General features: G+C 46.4%; 1 protein-coding gene across 2 annotated transcripts in view; it reads left to right on the top strand.

The window, feature by feature from the left end:
- Positions 1-296: 296 nt before the first annotated feature.
- Positions 297-21,186, top strand: part of LOC137384057 (26S proteasome non-ATPase regulatory subunit 13-like) — a 42,999-nt gene continuing 22,109 nt past the window's right edge. For both annotated transcript variants that reach the window (XM_068057620.1, XM_068057619.1), the window contains exons 1-7: positions 297-471; positions 2,966-3,044; positions 4,777-4,811; positions 7,812-7,867; positions 11,840-11,883; positions 12,940-13,026; positions 18,522-18,693. In XM_068057620.1, coding sequence (XP_067913721.1) covers positions 374-471; positions 2,966-3,044; positions 4,777-4,811; positions 7,812-7,867; positions 11,840-11,883; positions 12,940-13,026; positions 18,522-18,693 — 571 coding nt within the window. In that variant the 5' untranslated portion in view covers positions 297-373. The remainder of the gene's footprint in view (positions 472-2,965; positions 3,045-4,776; positions 4,812-7,811; positions 7,868-11,839; positions 11,884-12,939; positions 13,027-18,521; positions 18,694-21,186) is intronic.

The following is a 21,186-nucleotide window of genomic DNA, read 5'->3' as shown; positions in this document are numbered from 1 at the left end:
AAAAGTCAGATTAAAAGTTGCTGGCACAGCAGGGGCGGGCGAAAGTTGGATTGACAGTTACCAGGGCAGCAAGGGGCGGGGCCGAGCCAGTTACTCGAACAGCAGGAGGCGGGTCCAAGCCGATTCCCAGGGCGGCAGGGGGCGGGGCCGGATCGGTTACCAGGGCAGCAGAGGGCGGGGCAGAGCCGATTCCCAGGGCAGCAGGGGGCGGGCAGAGCCGGTTATCAGGGGGCGGGGCCGAGCCGAGCCGGTTACCAGGGCAGCAGGGGGCGGGCAGAGCCGAGCCGAGCCGGTTACCAGGGCAGCAGGGGGCGGGGTCGAGCTGAGCCGGTTACCAGGGCTAGGCTGCAGTGCGGCTGTGGAGAGCAGAAGGATGAAGGATCCGGTGGGTTTCCTGAGGCGGCAGCAAGAGGCGGACAACGGGGATGCGGCCGAGCGCTGGCAGCGGATGGAGACCTACTACAACAGGAGGTAACGGCCAGTTTATTCCCCTCACCCACCCCTGTTCCGTCCTCACATGGCTCCCGGCGCTAGGCCGGATTCAGGGGCAGCTCCATCCGCTACCATGCTAGAGGAGGGCGGGCTGCAGCTGGAGCCAGCACGATAAACCATCCCACCATTGGGTAAGTGGTTCCCCCCCTCAACCACCCCGTCCCGTCCCATCAGCTCCCCCCTCGTTCCCATCAGCTCCCCCCTCGTTCCCATCAGCTCCCCCCTCGTTCCCATCAGCTCCCCCCTCGTTCCCATCAGCTCCCCCCTCGTTCCCATCAGCTCCCCCCTCGTTCCCATCAGCTCCCCCCTCGTTCCCATCAGCTCCCCCCTCGTTCCCATCAGCTCCCCCCTCGTTCCCATCAGCTCCCCCCTCGTTCCCATCAGCTCCCCCCTCGTTCCCATCAGCTCCCCCCTCGTTCCCATCAGCTCCCCCCTCGTTCCCATCAGCTCCCCCCCCGTTCCCATCAGCTCCCCCCCCCCTGTTCCCATCAGCTCCCCCCCCCCCCCCTCGATCCCATCAGTCCTTTTCCCCCCTCCCCCCCCCCCCCCCACCGGTCCCATCAGCCCTTTCTCCCCCCCCCCCCCCCCCCACCCCCGGTCCCATCAGCCCTCCCCCTCTCTCCCCCCCCCCCCCCTTTCTCGGTCCCATCATCCCTCCCCACCCCCCCTGTCCGTCCCATCTGCCCCACCCCCCCCTCGGTCCCATCCGCGTCCCCCCCCCCCCACCCCCGTCCGTTCCATCAGCCCCCCACTCCGGTCCCATCAACCTGCCCCCACCCCCCCCTCGGTCCCATCAGCCCCACCCCCCCCTCGGTCCCATCAGCCCCACCCCCCCCTCGGTCCCATCAGCCCCACCCCCCCTCGGTCCCATCAGCCCCACCCCCCCTCGGTCCCATCAGCCCCACCCCCCCTCGGTCCCATCAGCCCCACCCCCCCTCGGTCCCATCAGCCCACCCCCCCTCGGTCCCATCCGCGTTCCCCCCCCCCCCACCCCCGTCCGTTCCATCAGCCCCCCACTCCGGTCCCATCAGCCCTCCCCCACCCCAGTCCCATCAGTCCTCCCCCCCCACTCTGTCCCATCCGCCTCTCCCCTCCCCCCCCCCTCGGTCCCATCCGCCCCCCCCCCCCCCATCCGTTCCATCAGCCCCCCACCCCCCACTCCAGTCCCATCAACCTCCCCCACCCCCTCGGTCCCATCAGCCAGCTCCCCCCACCTCGGTCCCATCCGCCACCTCCCCCCCCCCCTCGGTCCCATCCGCCACCTCCCCCCCCCTCCACTCCGGTCCCATCAACCCCACCTCCCCCCCCTCCCCCCTCGGTCCCATCCGCCACCTCCCCCCCCCCCCCCCCCCCCCCCTCGGTCCCATCCGCCACCTCCCCCCCCCCACCCTCGGTCCCATCCGCCACCTCCCCCCCCCCCTCGGTCCCATCCGCCACCTCCCCCCCCCCCTCGGTCCCATCCGCCACCTCCCCCCGGTCCCATCCGCCAACTCCCCCCCTCCACTCCGGTCCCATCAACCCCACACCCCCTCGGTCCCATCCGCCACCTCTTTCCCCCCCCCCCCCCCTCGGTCCCATCCGCCACCTCTTCCCCCCCCCCCCCCCCCCTCGGTCCCATCCGCCACCTCTCCCCCCCCTCCCCCCCCTCGGTCCCATCCGCCACCTCTCCCCCCCCCCCCTCCCCCCCCCCCTCGGTCCCATCCGCCACCTCCCCCCCCCCTCGGTCCCATCCGCCACCTCCCCCCCCCCCCCCCCGGTCCCATCCGCCAACTCCCCCCCCCCCCCCTCGGTCCCATCCGCCACCTCCCCCCCCCTCGGTCCCATCCGCCACCTCCCCCCGGTCCCATCCGCCAACTCCCCCCCTCCACTCCGGTCCCATCAACCCCACACCCCCTCGGTCCCATCCGCCACCTCTTTTCCCCCCCCCCCCACCTCGGTCCCATCCGCCACCTCTTTCCCCCCCCCCTCGGTCCCATCCGCCACCTCTCCCCCCCCCTCCCCCCCCTCGGTCCCATCCGCCACCTCTCCCCCCCCTCCCCCCCCCCCCTCGGTCCCATCCGCCACCTCCCCCTCCCCCCCCCCCTCGGTCCCATCCGCCACCTCCCCCTCCCCCCCCCCCTCGGTCCCATCCGCCACCTCCCCCTCCCCCCCCCCCTCGGTCCCATCCGCCACCTCCCCCCTCCACTACGGTCCCATCAACCTCCCCCCCCCACCACCACCCCCCCCTCGGTGCCATCAGCCCATATCGCCCCCCCAGTTTTCTCCTCTTCGCCGCACCCCCCCCCCCCCCCCCCCCCCCGGCCCTTTCCTCCCTCCCCACTCCCCCCAGCCCCTCTGGCTCCCTCCCCACTTACCCCGGCCACTATGGCCCACTCCCCACCACCCCCCACCCCGGCCCCATATGAGCACAGTATTGTGTAATATGCTGCTTCCTTAAAAAATTAACCCTTTCCTTTCTCTGTTTTCACTCCAGGCTCTGGCATCAGCTCACAGTGGAACTGCTGGAGTTCACACTGATTCCATGTTTCCCATCTGGAGATAATCTGTTACAGGTAGGAGAGATATTTGAAGGATTATCAGTACTTTAGGCTAACCTTCAAAGGGGCACTTAAAGTTAGATGTTTCATTAACATGATTGTTGTTTGGGGGTTGGCGGAGTATGGGCAGGGATTTTGCTGTCCTCTTCTGAAATGGAGTGGCAGTTATGTATCTGCAGTCGCAAAACATAATTGGAAGATATTTGACTGTCACAGTCAGTCTTTTATCCTGCTGCTTGTCAGACATCCAGTATTGGAGGACATTTCTGCTCATCCAACTAAATATCTGGAAGCCTAAAGTCATTGTCTTTGGTCCCCGTCATAACCTCAATTCCCTGGCCACCAGTTCCATCCCATCTCCTAGTAACTGTCTGAAACTGAGCTAGATCATTCGCGACCTTGATGTTGTGTTTGACCCCGAGATGAGCTTTTGGCCACGTATCCACTCCATCACCAAGACTTTTTTTTTATTCTTTCATGGGATGTGGGCATCGCAGGCCAGGCCAGCATTTATTACCCATCCCTAATTGCCCTTGAACTGAGTGGCTTGCTAAGCCATTTCGAGGGCATGTAAGAGTCAACCACATTGCTGTGGATCTGGAGTCACATGTAGGCCAGACCAGGTAAGGACAGTAGATTTCCTTCCCTAAAGGACATTAATGAACCAGATGGGTTTTTACAACAATCGACAATGGTTTCATGGCCATCATTAGACCAGCTTTAAATTCCAGATTTATTAATTGAATTCAAATTCCACCTTCTGCATGTCCCCAGAGCAATACCTGGGTCTCTGGGTTACTAGTCCAGTGACAATACCAGTACGCCACCGCCTCCCCAGCAAGACTGTCTGCTTTCACCTCTAATGTCTCTCTGATCTGACCCTGCCTCAACTTATCTGCTACAGAAACCCTTGTCCATGTCTTTATTACCTCTAGAATATTCCAGTGCTCGCCTGGCCAGTCTCCCATCTTCCAACATCATCCAAGCTCTGCTGCCCATATATTAACTCACCCCAAGTCTTGTTCACCCATCAGCCCTACGCTTGCTGCCCTATGTTGGCGTCCGGTCAAGCAACATGTCAATTTTAAAATTCTCATTCTTGTTTTCAAATCCTTCTATGGCCTTGTGCCTCCCTATCTCTGTAATCACCTGCAGCTCTCCAAGCCTTCGAGGTTCTCTTTGAGGCCCCACTTCTAGTCTCTTGTGCAGCCCTTATTTTAATTGCTCCGGCATTGGCGGCCGTACCCTCAGATGCCAAGGCCCTAAGCTCTGGATTTCCTTCTCTTTCTACCCCTCTCTCCAACTTTAAGATGATCCTTAAAACCTACCCATCTCAGGATTTGGTCATCTGTCCTGATAATCTCCTGTGGCTTGGTGTCCAATTTTGTTTGATGACATTCCTGTGAAGCACCTTGGAATATTTTTCCGTGTTAAAGACATAATATAAATGCAAGTTGTTAATGATGTCTTTTATAGGAGGCTATTAGTTTTGATATGAGCATTTCCTGTTGGTAGAACCAGGTTTGAATATTAAAAAAACAACTTCACTTCATTTGTGTTTTCATCGGCCCTTGGTTATTAGAAATACCTTCTGCCTTGCACCATTGACATTTAGTAATTCAGAATAAAAACAGTGACTGTACAAACATGGCCAGCTGTGACAAGCCTGCTGACAGAACGGTAACATTTATTCATACCAGACGTGTAGGCTCCAAATAAAATGCTACCTTTTTCTATTCTTTTGCAGTTGTATGAAAACTTCATAAGTGACTTTGAGCACAGGTAAGCATTTGGCAAGATGACTAATGCAGGCCTGGGACATGATTGCAGACAAGTCTGATTCAGCCAGGTCTGGAAGGTGATCTGTTTTTCTAAGGTTTCTAAAAATGAGCTGAGTTTAGACTGTTGGAGTCTGCTCTACTGGCTAGAAGCATTGATGGGGATTAATGGGACTCTGGTGACTGCAAAGTGTCAATGGCGGATGGGTGTTTGCACACTCTGGCCTGTAATATTCACCCTGGTTTACTATGTAAGTGGTACTGTCATTGAACTAGTAGTCCAGTGACCCAGGCTAATGCCCCGGGAACACGAATTCAGATCCCGCCATGGTGAAATTTAAACTCAATTAATTAATAAAAAAAATCTGAATTGAAAACTAGTATCAATAATGGTGCCATAAAACTATCATTGATTGTCACTAAGAACCTATCTGGTTCTCTAATATCCTTTAGGGAAAGAAATCTGCCATCCTTACCTGGTCTGGCCTGCATGTGACTCCAGACCCACAGCAATGTGGTTGACTCTTAACTGCCCTCTGAAGTGGCCGAGCAAGCCACACAGTTGTCAAGGGCAATTAGGGAAGGGCAACAAATCCTGGCTTTGGCAGTGACGGCCACATCCTATGAAAGAATAAAAAAAATATTTTGAATAGATTCCCAGCGTCATATCTCTTTGACTCTCAAGTGTTTTTTTAAATTCACTTTCGCATTGCAAGCAAGACTGGTATTTATTGCTTGTCCCTAGTTTCCCTTTAGAAGGTGGTGGTGAGCTGCCACCTTGAACCGCTGTAGTCTGTGTGGTGAAGGTGCTTCCACAGTGCTATTGGGTATGGAGTTCCAGGATTTTGACCTAACAATGATGGATGGATGGCAAGATATTTCTATATCAGGATGGTCTGTGACTTGGGGGTGAGGGAGGAAGGAGCTTAGAAGTAATGATATCCTATGCAGCTACTGCTTTTGTCTGACATTGGAGCACTTCATTTTGTCCTGACTGATTATAATTGTCCCTTCAAGATGAAATGACCATTAAGTTGTTGGATTGTTGTAAAACGACAATTGTTCATTCATGTCCTTGAGGGAATGGAACCTGCCACCCCTACCCAGCCTGACCTATAAGTGACTCCAGTACCATATGGCGTGGTTGACTCTTAATGCCCTTGGGGCAAATAGGGATGGGCAGCAATAGAAATATAAGATTTACAGCACAGAAGGAGGCAAGTTGTCCCATTGTGTCTGTGCCAGCCAAAAAGAGCGACCCAGCCTAATCCCACCTTCCAGCTCTTGGTCCGTAGTCCTGTAGGTTACAGCACCTCAAGTACATATCTTAGTGGTTTTTAAATATGGTAAAGATTTCTGCCTCTACCATCCTTTCTTGCAAAGTGTTCCAAACCCCCACCACACAGAGTGGAAAATCCTCCCAATTACTTTAAATCTGTGCCCCTGGTTATTGACTTCTCTGCTAAGGGTAATAGGTCCTTCCTATCCACTCTTTCTGGGCCTTTCATAATTTTTTACACCTCAGTTAAATTTCCCTGCAGCCTCCTCTGTTCCAGAGAAAACAACCATCTTTCCTCATAGCTAAAATTCTCCATTCCAGGCAACATTCTCATAAATCTCCCCTGTATCCTCTCTAGTGTGATCACATCATTCCTCTACTCCGGTGACCAGAACTGTACACAGTACTCTCTTTCTTTCTTTCTTTCTTTCTTTTGGGCCTCCTTATCTCGAGAGACAATGGATACGCGCCTGGAGGTGGTCAGTGGTTTGTGAAGCAGCGCCTGGAGTGGCTATAAAGGCCAATTCTGGAGTGACAGGCTCTTCCACAGGTGCTGCAGAGAAATTTGTTTGTTGGGGCTGTTGCACAGTTGGCTCTCCCCTTGCGCCTCTGTCTTTTTTCCTGCCAACTACTAAGTCTCTTCGACTCGCCACAATTTAGCCCTGTCTTTATGGCTGCCCGCCAGCTCTGGCGAATGCTGGCAACTGACTCCCACGACTTGTGATCAATGTCACACGATTTCATGTCGCATTTGCAGACGTCTTTATAACGGAGACATGGACGGCCGGTGGGTCTGATACCAGTGGCGAGCTCGCTGTACAATGTGTCTTTGGGGATCCTGCCATCTTCCATGCGGCTCACATGGCCAAGCCATCTCAAGCGCCGCTGACTCAGTAGTGTGTATAAGCTGGGGATGTTGGCCGCTTCAAGGACTTCTGTGTTGGAGATATAGTCCTGCCACCTGATGCCAAGTATTCTCCGAAGGCAGCGAAGATGGAATGAATTGAGACGTCGCTCTTGGCTGGCATACGTTGTCCAGGCCTCGCTGCCGTAGAGCAAGGTACTGAGGACAGTACTCTACCTGTGGTTTAACTAGTGTTTTATACCGTTCCAGCATAACCTCTCCGCTCTTACATTCTGTGCTTCAGCCAGTGAAGGAAAGTACCCAGTATGCCTTCTTGACCACCTTTTCTACCTATACTGCTACCTTCAGAGATCTGTGGACATGCAGTGCAAGGTCCTCTATACTTCTCAGAATCTTACCACTTATTGTGTATTCCTTTGCTTTGTTTGTCTTTCCCTAATGCAATGCCTTACACTTTTCTGGATTGGATTCCATTTGCCATTTTCTGCCCACCTGACCAGCCCATTGATATCTTCTGCAGTTTACAGCTTTCTTCCTATCAACAACATGGCCAATTTTTGTATCAACTGCAAACTCCTTAATCATGCTCCTACATTTAATAAGGATGTTGCCCACATCCCAAAACAAATCAAATTCCCAGAAGCATATGCAGCTTTCTCCACTGCAGATGACCTGCAAATAGTCAATGCTGTCAGTGGATGCATACTTGAGAGCTGCCCTTCACCTGAGTGCAAACATTTAGCAAAATGGGCAGGGTTGGTGGCCAGTCCAAAGATTTTATTTCAATCTACTCTGAAATTGGGTATAGAAGGGTCACTATTATAGCACTAACACTGGGATGAATGTGTTCTCTCACACAGAATAAACCCGTTGTCCCTGGTGGAAATTATTCTACGTGTGGTTCGACAAATGAGTGGTATGTTTCTGAACTCCATTTCGCTGTATCTATTTGTCCTGTCAGTTTGTATTTTACCATATTAAGCCCACATTTCTGTGTTTGCACCCCACATTTTACAGATTTTAAATCATAATGTAACTATCCTGAATTAACAAATTTGGAGGGAACACAATGTTTTTTTTTTGCTGTTTGCTGCAATAGGCTGAGAGGGTACACCGCCACCTTGGCCCCAAGTAAGATTAACAGGCATTAGTTTATGCAATGATTTTAATATACTGGGAGAATGATGGTACGGCAGCTGGAAGATGTTAAACTATAAAATATAAATATATACTATGTTTCTTAAAAAAAAAAATTCAGATTAGTTTTGCATTCGGGACTAGGAATATCTGTTAAACGTATGAAGGCTTTATGCATTAATTTCGCTATATTATCTGTCTTGTATGCAGTTCACTGTTTGAGTCAGACCCCTCACAGTAAAAGCTACTGCCACGTCTGGAGCACTGTTCAATACACTGCTACTAACCAACTGTGACTAATTGCATTTCTGATCAGTGAGTTAAAAAGATGAGTAACATACACTGTTGGTCATTTCTCAATACTGATGCACACAGTATACAAATGTGAACATAAGAAATAGGAGCAGGAGTAGACCTTTGGCCCCTCAAGCCTGCTCTGCCATTTGATACGATTGTGGCTGGTCTTCTATCCCAACTCCACTTTCCCACCTGCTCCACATAGACCTTGATTCCCTAAGAGATCAAAAATCTGTCTTTCCCAGCATTGAATATACTCATTGACGGAGCAATCATAGCCCTCTGAGATTGAGGATTGTGAATCTTTTGGAATTCTCTGTGAATAAATTTCTCCATCTCAGTTTTAAATGATCGACCCCATATCTTGAGGCTGTGAACTTTAACCATCCTGTTTGTTGTAACGTGGTAAGATGAAAAGCAGAATGGGACATTTTTTTTCATTGTGAGTGCTTTATTTCCTTGGTTACTGGATGGTAGTAGAGTTTGTAAATATAACATGTGATGTACATTACCTGTATTGTATGAGTATGTATGTAAGGTGTTTTTGACTAAAATCAGTGTATGTGGCTGAAACAGTTACTCTGCAACCACACTGTTGTCTAGTCAGTGATTCTGATTCAACAGCACTGTACAAGAGACTGAATTTTAATGGCCAGGGTTAATATTTTATGGCAGTACTGTTCATTTTCATTTAAAACAAAATATTTTTGAGTTTGTGAAGTGCAGCAACGTTCGTGCTCAGGAATAGATCCCATTTCAGGCAGTCAGTGTCAGCACTGAGTACTCTCAGGTCAGTTACAGCATGGCCAGATGCAGCATAAAGCTGCTTCTGCTCTGCATTAATAACAAGCCTCAGCCTCACTGAATGCCCCCTACTGTACTGATGTGATATTTATCTATCATTCTGATAAGCCGTCAATTAAAGATTGTGAATTAGTGTCGTATAGGTTTTGCTGTAGGGCTATGTCGACTATGTACTGGATGCCATCTCATTTCATAGCCAACAGACAGTGGAATCTTCCATCTTTTAAGACTGTATGAACTTGGAACTAGGTTCTAGAGGTTAAAATCCAGTGTCTTAACTCACTCAATTCGCTGGTTCCCGTTAGGATTTAACCTCACATAAAATTATGCTCACAAGGGTGAACCTAATACAACAGCAACTTGAATTTATATGGCGCTATAGAAAAATGTCCCAAGGCACTTCATAAGAGTGTTATCAAATAAATGTTGACACCCAGCCAAATAAATCTTAGGATAAATGACAAAAAGGGTCAAAGAAGTAGGTTTTAAGGACCTTTTTAAAGGAACTAGAGAAGTGGAGCGGTTCAAGGAGGGAATTCGAGTTCAGAGCCTAGACAGCTGAAGGCATTGCTGCCAATGGTGGATTAAAATCTGGGATGCTCAAGATGCCAGAATTGGAGCAGCACCAATATCTGAGAGTTGTAGGGTGTTAGAGATGGGGAGGGGCAAGACCATGGATGAGATTTGAAAACAAAGATGAGAATTTTAAAATTGAGGCGTTGCCAGACTGGTGCCTTAGGTGCTCCTGTTGACACAATAACAGTTGGGAAAATAAGCCAGTGGATGTTTATGACAGGACCTTTACTTTATCCCTTTGCTTTTCTGAAGGAGCTGACTGCTGCTCGCTTTTTGTGCTACGGCTGCTCGCTGCACTCCAGTACCTCTGTTCATGTGAACCTTGACAGCGAACAAGCTGATAATCATGTAAGGCATCACATAGAATCACAGAAAAGTTACAGCACAGAAGGAGGCCATTCAGCCCATCATGTCTGTGCCAGCTGAAAAAAACTAGCCGTCCAATCCCACCTTCCAGCACCTGGTCCATAGCCTTGCAGGTTACAGCACTTCAGGTGCAGCTCCAGGTACCTTTTAAATGAGTTGAGGGTTTCTGCCTCCACCACCAATCCTGGCAGTTAATTCCAGACACCCACCACCCTCTGGGTGAAAAGGTTTTTCCTCATGTCCCCTCTAATCCTTCCACCAATCACCTTAAATCTGTGTCCCCTGGTAATTGACCTCTCTGCTAGGGGAAACAGGTCCTTTCTGTCTACTCTATCTCGGTCCCTCATAGTTTGTACATGAAGACTCAAGCTATCTAGCAGGATCAATTCGTAATAGTTGGACCTGGGAAACCCTGCAAGTATATTTATATTTTTTCCTTCTGCAGCCCTTCTGCTCGACCCAGAAGTTCTAAGAGCAGTAGTAGAATTCCAGCTGAGATTGGTTAGCTCAGCACAGACCAGCTGCTGACAAGGCAGTAGGATTGGGCGATTATTCATTATTGAAAGTGCATTAAATTCTGTACACAGCAAAAACTCGTTCACCAGGGGATAACCAGATGGTTTGGTGAGTTAATAGGCTTTCAGGTTCTATACTGAGCCATGTGCAGCAGAAGATTTAGTCACTGATCTGTGCCATTGGCTCACCTGAGCTGTGACAGCTGTTGAGTTGCAACAATCTGTTTTTGATCGCCAAGACAAAGGGGGTGAAGGGTGAAGCTATCCTGAATTCCTACTTCTCAGTGTAATCCATTGACCCCTGCTTGAAAATGCAAGTCTGTGGAAGTTGAAAGAATGAAAGAACTTGCATTTATATAGCACCTTTCACAATCTCTGGATCTCCCAAACATTTTACAGCCAATGAGATACTTTTAAAATGAAGTCATTTTGTACTATAGGAAATGCTGCAGCCAGTTTGTGCACAGCAAGCTCCCACAAGTAGCATTGCGAAAATGACCCAGATAATCTATTTTAGTGATGTCGGTTGAAGGATAATTATGAACCAGGAAACCACTTCTCGTCAAGATAGTGATGTGGGATCGTTCACCTAAGAGGGCAGACAGGGTCTCGGTTTAATGATTTATTTGAAAGATGGCACCTCAGACATTGCAGCATTCCGTTGGTACCACACTGGAGTCTTAGCCTGGATTATGTGGTCAAGTCTCTGGAGTGGGGCTTGAACTCATGACTCTGAGCCACAAGCGAAAGGTTTACGATTGAGCCACGGCTGACACCGTGTGTTGACTGCGGATGAGATCGAGATCGGTCTCAGCTCACAATTGAGAAGCCTTTCCACGCTTCCTGTCTTGAATACTTTCCCTTATGAAGACTGCTGGCAACTGCATATCAGCGAAACCCAGCACTTCTCGGGAGGGAAGTAAGATTGTGGTGTGGTAGGGCCCTGAATTACCAGCGATGGGTAGGTGGTGACAGATGATCTTCATCTAAAAAAAATCTTTCAGGCGCTTCTCTCATTAGTTTGTTAAATGAGTTATCGCATAATAATCATGTCCAATGGTTTTGTGTAAAATGCCATCACAGTGGAATGGAGAGTTAAAGTGATAGGAGACTAATTAAAGGCTTGATTAGTGCCCACCCTGCAAACTGGAGATTTGTATCTTGACTTTGGTATCTTTGTGTTCCTTCCTCAGATGCTCAAATGGCTTTGAATCTACTAGAGAAGACATGGGAGAAGGTAAGGTGCAAAAGGCAGGGTATTAAACAGCTTCAGTACTTAAATATCCAATTTATACTGTGCACTTTCATTCCTTGTACTTTCATTTGAAACTTTCAGAATCTGCTGATGTGTTGCAGGCTAACAGAACCAGATAATGCTTTTTCATGTTTGATCCTTTTCCATGGGGGCGAGGAGTGAATCGGGTTAGGTAAGGTTCATCACAAACTGGGAGTGGGTCAAGTTTGCGTAAGGTTCCACAGGTACTGAGAGTGGGTCAGGTTTTGATATGGCTTCAGGGGGACTGGGAGTGGGTCAGGTTTGGGTGCAGTTCCACAGAAACCGGCAGTGTTTCAGATTTGGGTGTGATTGCACGGGGACCAGGAGTGGGTCAGGTTTGGGTGTGATTGCACGGGGACCAAGAGTGGGTCAGGTTTGGGTGTGATTGCACGGGGACCAGGAGTGGGTCAGGTTTGGATGCAGTTGTACGGGGAGAGGGAGTGGGTCGGGTGCTGGTTTCTAGATTTCTGCTGGAAAACTGGTAGAACCAGCACTGAAGACAAAAGTGGACAATTGTCCCAGAGCCCATGAGGTGTGGAAGAGTGTTGGGAATGGGATGGGTGGATGTGGAACGACAAACCAGCAGGAAAAGAGATCTGTTAAGAGATCCAGTAGGAAGGGAGCAGATGGGTGGGTGAATTTTGGGAAGCGGGTCGAGTGGACATCTCAGGGTGGGAATAGGAGGATGTCTCTGCAGGGTTCCAAACTAGGATTCTAGAAGTGAAGAAAACTTCCACTTTGCACTACCTATCTGTAATACTGAGGTTAAATATAATGGTAAGTGTGCAAACCTCTAGCGCAAAACTAAACTGTAGGAGTGACAGAAATAACATGAATGACCTTCCTGTCAGCACTTTTAGTTATATACATCTTTAAAGATACAGAGCATGCGCATATACTAACTTGATTTCTCAATAGAAAACCAGCCTGGAGTAAAACTGCCTTGGAAATAACTAAAAGCCACCCATGCGAAGTGTCCCAGGAACTGATCACAACCATGTGTCTTTAATTTGATAGGTGAAAGGTAATGATGAAGCCATGATTCTCTGTAGGACTGCCATCGCTGCTATTAAAATCAAAATTGGGGACCTTCAGGAAACTAAGGTAAGAAAGGACACGAGAATTCCACATCGGGCAGGTAGGGCTGGCGGAAGAAACAGTGTTAGTCTTAGGGGCGTAAAAAGTGTATGATTTGAAACAGGATATCACTGGTTCTTTGCTAATGAGATGTGACTTAGATTTTCAACATGGACTATCTAATGAAAATACTGGTTGTGAATGGAAGAGGATAACCAAGAGTGAGAGACAAACAGAAAAAAGGGTTTATTTGCTTTTATTTTGGAGAATGTTTCCAGATTATAGTTAGTTGTTTTAGTGCTGTTGGATATGTCTTTTTGTTTTTAGATATTGAACCAAAGCTTTAATATTGCCACATTTGCTAGAGCCGCTCCCCTGAGAAAAACAGCTGTCAGCGGAAAGGTTTACTTCTCTGATTGTTTGCAAGAAGGCAGAGCAAAATATTCTCATGCATGCAGTTGCATCACTTCACAAAAACAATTTCAGATTGAAAACAAACCAAACACTTTTCAACTGTTCCCAAGTGTTCGTACCTTTTTAAACTTGCACAAATTTTTGTCCTTGGGAATTGAAAACAAAAATCTTTAGCATTATCAATTTCAAAGAAAAGCATTCTCATAGCGTCATGGTGGCACAGAAGGAAGCCATTCAGCTCATCGAGTCCTGTTGCCTCTCTAGAGCAATCCAGTCGGTCCCATTCCCCCGCTCTATACCTGTAGTCCTGCAAGTTTATTTCTCTCAAGTGCCCATCCAATTTCCTTTTGAAATCATTGATTCCAACACCCTCATAAGTTCTTGTGTGGCACCTTATTGAATGCTTTTTGAAAATCTAAATACACGACATCCACTGGTTTCCCCCTTACCTATCCTGCTAGGTACAACCTCAGAAATTGCCAACAGGTTTGCTATGCAGGATTTCCCTTTCATAAATCCATGTCAACTCTGCCTAATCATATAATTTTTTATGTGCCCTGTGATCACATACCTAATGACAGATTCTAGCATTTTCTCTGTTATTGATGTCAGGCCAAGGGCAGAAATGTGGGCATGAGAGCAGAGTGGTGAGTTGAAATGGCAAGCAACCGGAAGCTCGGGGTTCTGTTTGGTCTCCCCAATGTAGAGGCAATCGCATTGTGCGCAGCGAATACAGTAGAATAAATTGAAGGAAGTAAAAGTAAGTCGCTGCTTCACCTGGAAGCAGTGTTTGGGGCCTTGGATGGTGAGAGAGAGGAGGTAAAAAGGGCAGGTATCACACCTCCTGCAATTGCATGGGAAGGGGACTAGGAGTCTGGGTAATGGAGGAGTGGACCAGGTTGGAACAAAGGGAGTGATCCCTTCGGAATGCTGACCAGCCGGGGAGGGGAAAATGTGTTTGGTGATGGCATCATGCTGGAGGTGGCAGAAATGGCGGAGAATGATCCTTTGGATGTGGAGGCTGGTGGGGTGGAAAGTGAGGTCAGGGAAACCCTGTCATGGTTCTGGGAGGAAGGGGAAGAGGTGTGGACAGAAGTGTGGGAAATGGGTCGTACACAGTTGAGGGCTCCGTCAACCACAGTGGGGGGGAATCCTCGGTTGAGGAAAAAGAAGACATATCAGAAGCGATGTTGTGGAAGGTTGCATCAGCAGAACAGATGCATTGGAGACAGAGAAACTGGGCGAATGGGATGGAGTCCTTAAAGGAAACAGAATGTGAACAAAGGAGCCGTCGGAGTCTGTGGGCTTATAATAAATATTAGTAGGGGAAGTGTCGGAGATCGACCATGTAAAGGTCTACTATCCCTGCAGCCCCACTTTTAAAAGCCTAGGATGTAGGCCATCAGGGGATTTGTTGGCTTTTAGTCCCTCTTTAATCCTCAGTCACCACCTCCCCATGGTCAAACTTTCTCTAGGCCCTTTTCTTGCTCCCAATATTCTTGAATGGTTTGTATTTGTCCTTTTTTAGATTCCTGTCACGTTCCCTCTTTGCACCTCATCACTTTCTTGGTCTTGCTGTCCCGGACTTTGTAGTTCTTTCTATCCTGTTGATTTGAGCACATTTCAGAATTTTATATATCCGTTTTTCCTCCTTTTGCTGCTAATTGTGTTTAATTATATACAGGTGGTGGGCATTATCTAGGCATTCACTTGAGCCCCCTATAAATAGATACAGACTGAAATTGTGGTTGTTGGGGATAGGAGTTGTATGCTTGTGATGTGTAATATAAATAACGAAAAAAGTGTATAACGATTGGCTCCAGTTCTGTCCTTCAGCTGGCTTTCTGAAATAGAACAATTGCCTTCCAGGACTTATCTTTTCATACTTGTCTGTTTGGTCTCCTTTTAGGTCCTCAACTTGTATTTTCAGAATAAAAGTGATAGTCCCTTCACAGAGACTTTAATGAGGAATGAAATCAAACTGGCCCATATAGAGAAAAAAAAATCAGAAAATGCTACAAGTGGAGAGGTTCATCAGCATCAGAGAGCAAAAACGCTGATTAAACATTTCAGCTGGAATTTTCCATGAAAATCTACAGGAGAAGACTGCATTTCAGATTTAACTCCAGTTGTTTCCAAATTTTTTAGCAATTTTTTTTTAACGACCTTTCCAACTCAATATTTTCTAGTACAACCATGGTGATTAAACAACCAGAATCACCCCAAATGTCCCAAATTCCAATTCAAATCATTAAGCATTTAAGAAATTCAAAACTCTCAATTTTTATATGTGGAAGCCTCAAATCCTGCGCTAAAGCCTCTCACGTAATTTAGCATAATAACCAGAATTTCGTGGTGACCACAATGAAAGTTGGGTTTTCACAACCTGACAGGTTAGCTAATCTTAATTCCGATTTAATTCAGACCAACATTTATTAACTAAACACAGAACAGAATAACATGTTTACAAAAAGATAAATTGCATAATTTTTCCTGTTCTTCTGATGCCTTTCCAAATTACTATAATAAAGCTAAAGAAAAAGTTAGCATTCATGGTTAAATAAAACCTTCAACATTCATAACCAAAGGGTTAAAGAGAGAGGAACTTCCCACCACTTGTGGGCTCTAAACATTCACACCAGTGTTTTAAAGAGACAACACTGCAACCTTGCAATCTTTAGTAGTAGAAAAGGGGACAGAGTCTTTCCCAATTCTCTTTTATTCCATTATAGATTAATTTATCCTTTCCTTTCAAACCAATTTTTAATTTCTGATGTTTGTTTTTCCAAACATTTAGTGAGACCAGGCACCTTTTAATTTAAGCTGCATAAAGCAATAGCAAATAAAAAAGAACTGTAGTCCTATTAAAGTGTTTTGAACAGTTCAAATTGAATTTCTACCAGACATCTTAGCAAACATAATTTCTGTCCTCTGCCTCCTCCAGTGTTCCAAAGAGGCTCAATGTAAGCTCGAGGAACAGCACCTCATCTTTTGATTAGGCACTCTACTGCCTTCTGGACTCAACATTGAGTTCAACAATTTCAGATCATAATGTCGCCCCATTTTCCTTTGTAGGTTTCGGGATTTTCCCTCAGCAGCTCATGGTTGTCATCCCAGCTGCACTGCACCCAGTCTGTCCCCCACACAGTTACAGTTGAGACCTCAGCATCTTCCCTTAGTCTGATTTTTTTTTTTCCCCCACACTCATCACTTCCTGAGTCCACCGTTCTGCCTCATACTATAAATGTTCTTAACACAAAAAGTCCAATAATAGGTCGAGTTCTTTGTCTAAAACAATGGGGTAAAAGCCTGTCTTGAGTTACCTTTCACCTTCCATTGCCTGCGATAGCCTCTGCATGTACAGCATGTTCAGGGCTGCTTTCCTTATCTTTTTCTGTTTCCCACGGCCAGTTCCACAACACCCTCGACTTTCAAAGGCTTTATTGTTCGTATTTGCCTGTTATCAGTTATTTATGATGCACACTAATTAACTTATGCATTTCGGCAAGCATCTTAATTAGGCAAGGTTAACTAAAAGACTTAACACAGCCTTGAAGTATGATTGTTTTTAGTTTTTCTTAATGGTCCTTAGGCCTCTTATCTATGAAAGGCAGCTTGAAACATTCAGCAGCTTTTACTTTGAAAAGGTATTTTGGCCTTGTGAAGCATGCTGGTAAAATTTGGTCAATTTTTGCATTTGGTCAAATTATCTCATGCCAAGTTTAAGAATACAGGTTTGAGTTAGGTTAAGTGTAGCAGAGTTTTGGATGTGCTCAAGTTTAGAGGGTGCACGGTGGAAGGCTGCCCAGGAGAGCATCGGAATAGTCACGTATATAGATAACAAAGGCATGGGTGAGTGTTTCAGAAGCAAATGAGCTGGCAGGGATGGAGATGGGCAGTGTTATGGAGGTAAAAGTAGGTGATCTTGGTGATGGAGAGGATGCAGGGTCAAATAAGACGCTAAGGTCGTAGTACTCCAATGAACGTTAAAACTAAGGCCCTGTCCGCCTGTTCAGGTTGGTGTAAAATATCTCTTGGTATGTGAAGAAGAGCAGAAAGTTCTCCTGTTGACGTGGCCAATATTTATTCCTCAACCAACACCTCTAAAATAGACTAACTCTGTTTCTTTGTGTCTCCTCAATGTGTAAATTAGCCTATATAACAGTGACTACACTTCAGAAGTAATGTATTGGCTGTGAAGTATTTTGGTGCATCTTAAGCATGTAAAATGTATTATATGAACTCAAATTCTGCCTTCCTGGCACTTGAACCTCTCCAACATTACCATCTTGTGATCAGCTGGGAGTGATTACAGGGCAGTGTTCTTACCAAGGGGTGTGGATGATGTCAAGTACATTAGAAATTCTTTGAATTTCAGACAACATCACTCAAGTGTTATTTTTGTACTGGGATGTTGTTGGGACATCTGTTTCTGTGTGAAAATGTGCTCACTGAAAGATTAACAGTTGTGAAATAATCCAAGAGTTTCAAGGATGATCTGAATCTTATACAGATGCAGTGATTGTTCTCATATGTGAAACCTGTATAAATGAATACTTATTGAGACACCCACATAACTTAGCTGTTAAAATATATAAGAAGCAATCTGAAACCACAGGCATTCACGAGTTATGAACTATGGACAGCCTTCAATTCACAAAGCTCTTTTACAACTTAAAACGTGGGCACTTTAGGTCATTGTGAGACAGCAGTACGTTTTGTGAAAGAAGCTCTTTACTCAACATCTATAGCAGCAGAGAAACCACTCTGTCTGTGGGATTGAATGTTTTCACAGTTCTGCCGCTGGGTTAGAACAATTTCTCTGCTGTTATGGGTACTGGGTAAAGAACTCCCATTCTACTGAATTTTTTCAATATATACAATGACCATTTTGAAAATTAAAACAGCCAAAAAAAACTGGACCCTTAATTGTCTATAAATTACAGATTTCACTGTATATCAGTTGGGGGTAGCATAGTTAGTTGTAAGAGGTGTGATCCTCCTGTGTATATTCCAATATGTTATCTCTTCCTCGTTTTCTTTAGGGATAATTACTGGAAGCTATTTTTCCCAATCTAACCTACTGCATTGATCCTTCTGCTTGTTAGAAAATCATTGAAGAAGTTGACGAGATGTTGGAGAAGTTGCCAGGAGTGACGTCTGTCCATGGCCGGTTTTACGACACTTCCAGCAGTTACTATCAGGTGGTGGGTGACCACGCTGCTTACTACAGGGAGGCTCTGCGGTATCTTGGCTGCACCGAACTCTCCGATTTGTCAAGTAATCGCTGCTCTGCTCCTTTTAGAAAAGTTACAATTTATCTCTTGCAGTGACTGCTGGATTTTAGGGAGCTGATTGGCTCTGCTCTCTCTAATTTCTTGCTCTTTCCTCATTCCTCCTTTTAAAATTTTTCTTTCTCAATTATTTATCCACAAATCTCTTACAAACTATTAGAGATTCTGCTTCCACCACTGTTTCTGGTTTGGTATTCCATGTCCTTTATGCAAAAAAGTAAATAAATAAATTCTCCTAACCTCTCCCCTAGTTCTTTCTGGTGATGATCTGCATTTTACTGACTGAATAGTGTTTTTCCTGAATGACATTGTCAAACTTCTCAATTTTGAACCCCTCTATCAGATTTCTCCTTAACTTCTGTTCTAATGATATGAGCCGCAGTTTCTCCAGTTGTTCCTCATAACTATTGCCTCTCAAGCAAAAGTCTCCATATCCTTCCAAAGGAGAGGAAGTTCTCTTTCAAAAGGGAATTGGATACCTACTTAAAAAGAAAATATTTTCATGGCTATGGGGAGAGAGCAGGGGAGTGGGACTAATTGGATAGCTCTTCCAAGGAGCCAGCAAAGGCCCAATGGGCTGAATGACCTCCTTTTGTGCTGTAAGTTTCTATGAAAGTAAGACGACCACAATGTTCTATCTCTACAGCTGCTTGTAAAACAGTTTGCTGATGACTTTTATATGGTGTGAGGTGATGCAACTTGTTCTGATCAGTGACCTTTTAAAAAAATTAAATTGAGTCAAATGGTCAAAAAAGTCTAATAAACAATCCTAAAAATAAAAGGGAAAAAAACTTGCATTTATATGATGTCTTTCACAATCACTGGATGTCTCAAAGTGCATTACAGCCAACGAAGTACTTTTTAAAGTGTACTTTTTAATGCAGGCAACATAGCAGTCAATTTGCACATAGCAAACTCCCACAAACAGCAATGTTTGACCAGATAATCTGTTTTTGTGATGTTGATTGAGGGATAAGTATTGGCCAGGACACCGGGGATAACTCCCCTGCTGCTCTTCTAAATAGGATCATTTACATCCAGCTGAGCAGCCAGGTGGAGCCTCGGTTTAACATTTCATCCGAAAGACAGCACCTCTGACACTGCAGTGCTCCCTCAATATTGCATTAGCATGTCAGCCTTGATTTTTGTGCTCAAGTCCTGGAGTGGCAATATAAAATATAATCAGGAAAAAAGCTGTATAATTATGAATCTTCTGCAATTTAAGAATCTGTCTCAGGACACAGTCAAACAATAGTGACTTTGATTAAATGAAATGGAAGTTGATTCACCTGATTTGCAAAGGATTTCAAATGCATTTTGCTACAAGATCCCTTATATCTGTGTGTGTATATAAATGTTCAGGCTGTTCCTGCATCAAGCAGAATTGAGAGCCTGGTTTAGAGTCTTCCTCTGTGTGCTACATGTAATAAAATTGTAAGCTTCTTTATAGAAGTACATGTTCTTGATTTTGCTACACGTAATGCACAGAAACCACTCTTGCCCCTTCTGCCAATTGGGAGTCAGCCATGGTGCAGTTGGTAGCACACTCACCTCTGAGTCAGAAGATTGCAGGTTCAAGTCCTACTCCAGAACCTGAGCACAAAACTCATGGTTGATACTTCAGTGCAATACTGAGGGGGTGCTGGACTGTCTGAGGTGCTGTCTTTCAGATGAGAAGTTAAACTGAGGCCCTATCTGCCCTCTCGGGTGGACATAAAAGATTCCATGACACTTCGAAGAAGAGCAGGGATGTTATCCCTGGTCAATATTAATCCTTCAATCGGCATCACAAAAACTGATTATCGGGTCGTTATTGCATTTCTGTTTGTTGGAGCTTGGTGTGCACAAATGGCTGCCATGTCTCTTGCATTGCAAAAGGGTCTACACTTAAAAAGTACTTCTGTAAAGCACTTTGAGACGTCTGGTGATTGTGAAAGGCATTCGATAAATGCAAGTCTTTTTTTAAAATTCTAGTCTGAGACTGTGATGTAGCAGTGTTTTATTTTCCATGTAGTCTACTTTTGAGCAAGATTGCCATGAAGTGATTGAGTTCTCAGCTCTTTTGTGCAGTGGCCTTGACAGCCAGTGCAGCTAGGTTGAGATTGCCCAAACTTATTTCACGTAGTTTGTGGATGCACACAGAAGAGACCACCCCCCGCCCCCGCCATCGGCCTGAACTGGATTTGAAATTGGTGAAAATCAGTCAGATGGTATTCTAAATTGGACAATTGTTGTTGTTGCTACTCCTCCCTCCTTTGAGTATTCCTTGAGAGGATGGGAAGTTCAGCTTTGTAGCACAATGGATGTATGAGGAAAGTTCAATATAAATAGGAGACTCTGATCACTGCTGACTGTGTTTGTTTTGTACACCATTTAGCACTGCTTATCACTGTCACTGTTACGTTAACTCCCAGAGCTGAATCACCCCTGCTAAATGCGCAATGACTTATGGAATCATAGAATAGTACAGCACGGAAGC

The sequence above is a fragment of the Heterodontus francisci genome, chromosome 25, assembly GCF_036365525.1.
Source record: "Heterodontus francisci isolate sHetFra1 chromosome 25, sHetFra1.hap1, whole genome shotgun sequence".
Taxonomy (NCBI): domain Eukaryota; kingdom Metazoa; phylum Chordata; class Chondrichthyes; order Heterodontiformes; family Heterodontidae; genus Heterodontus; species Heterodontus francisci.
This window is presented reverse-complemented; position numbering and strand designations above follow the sequence as displayed.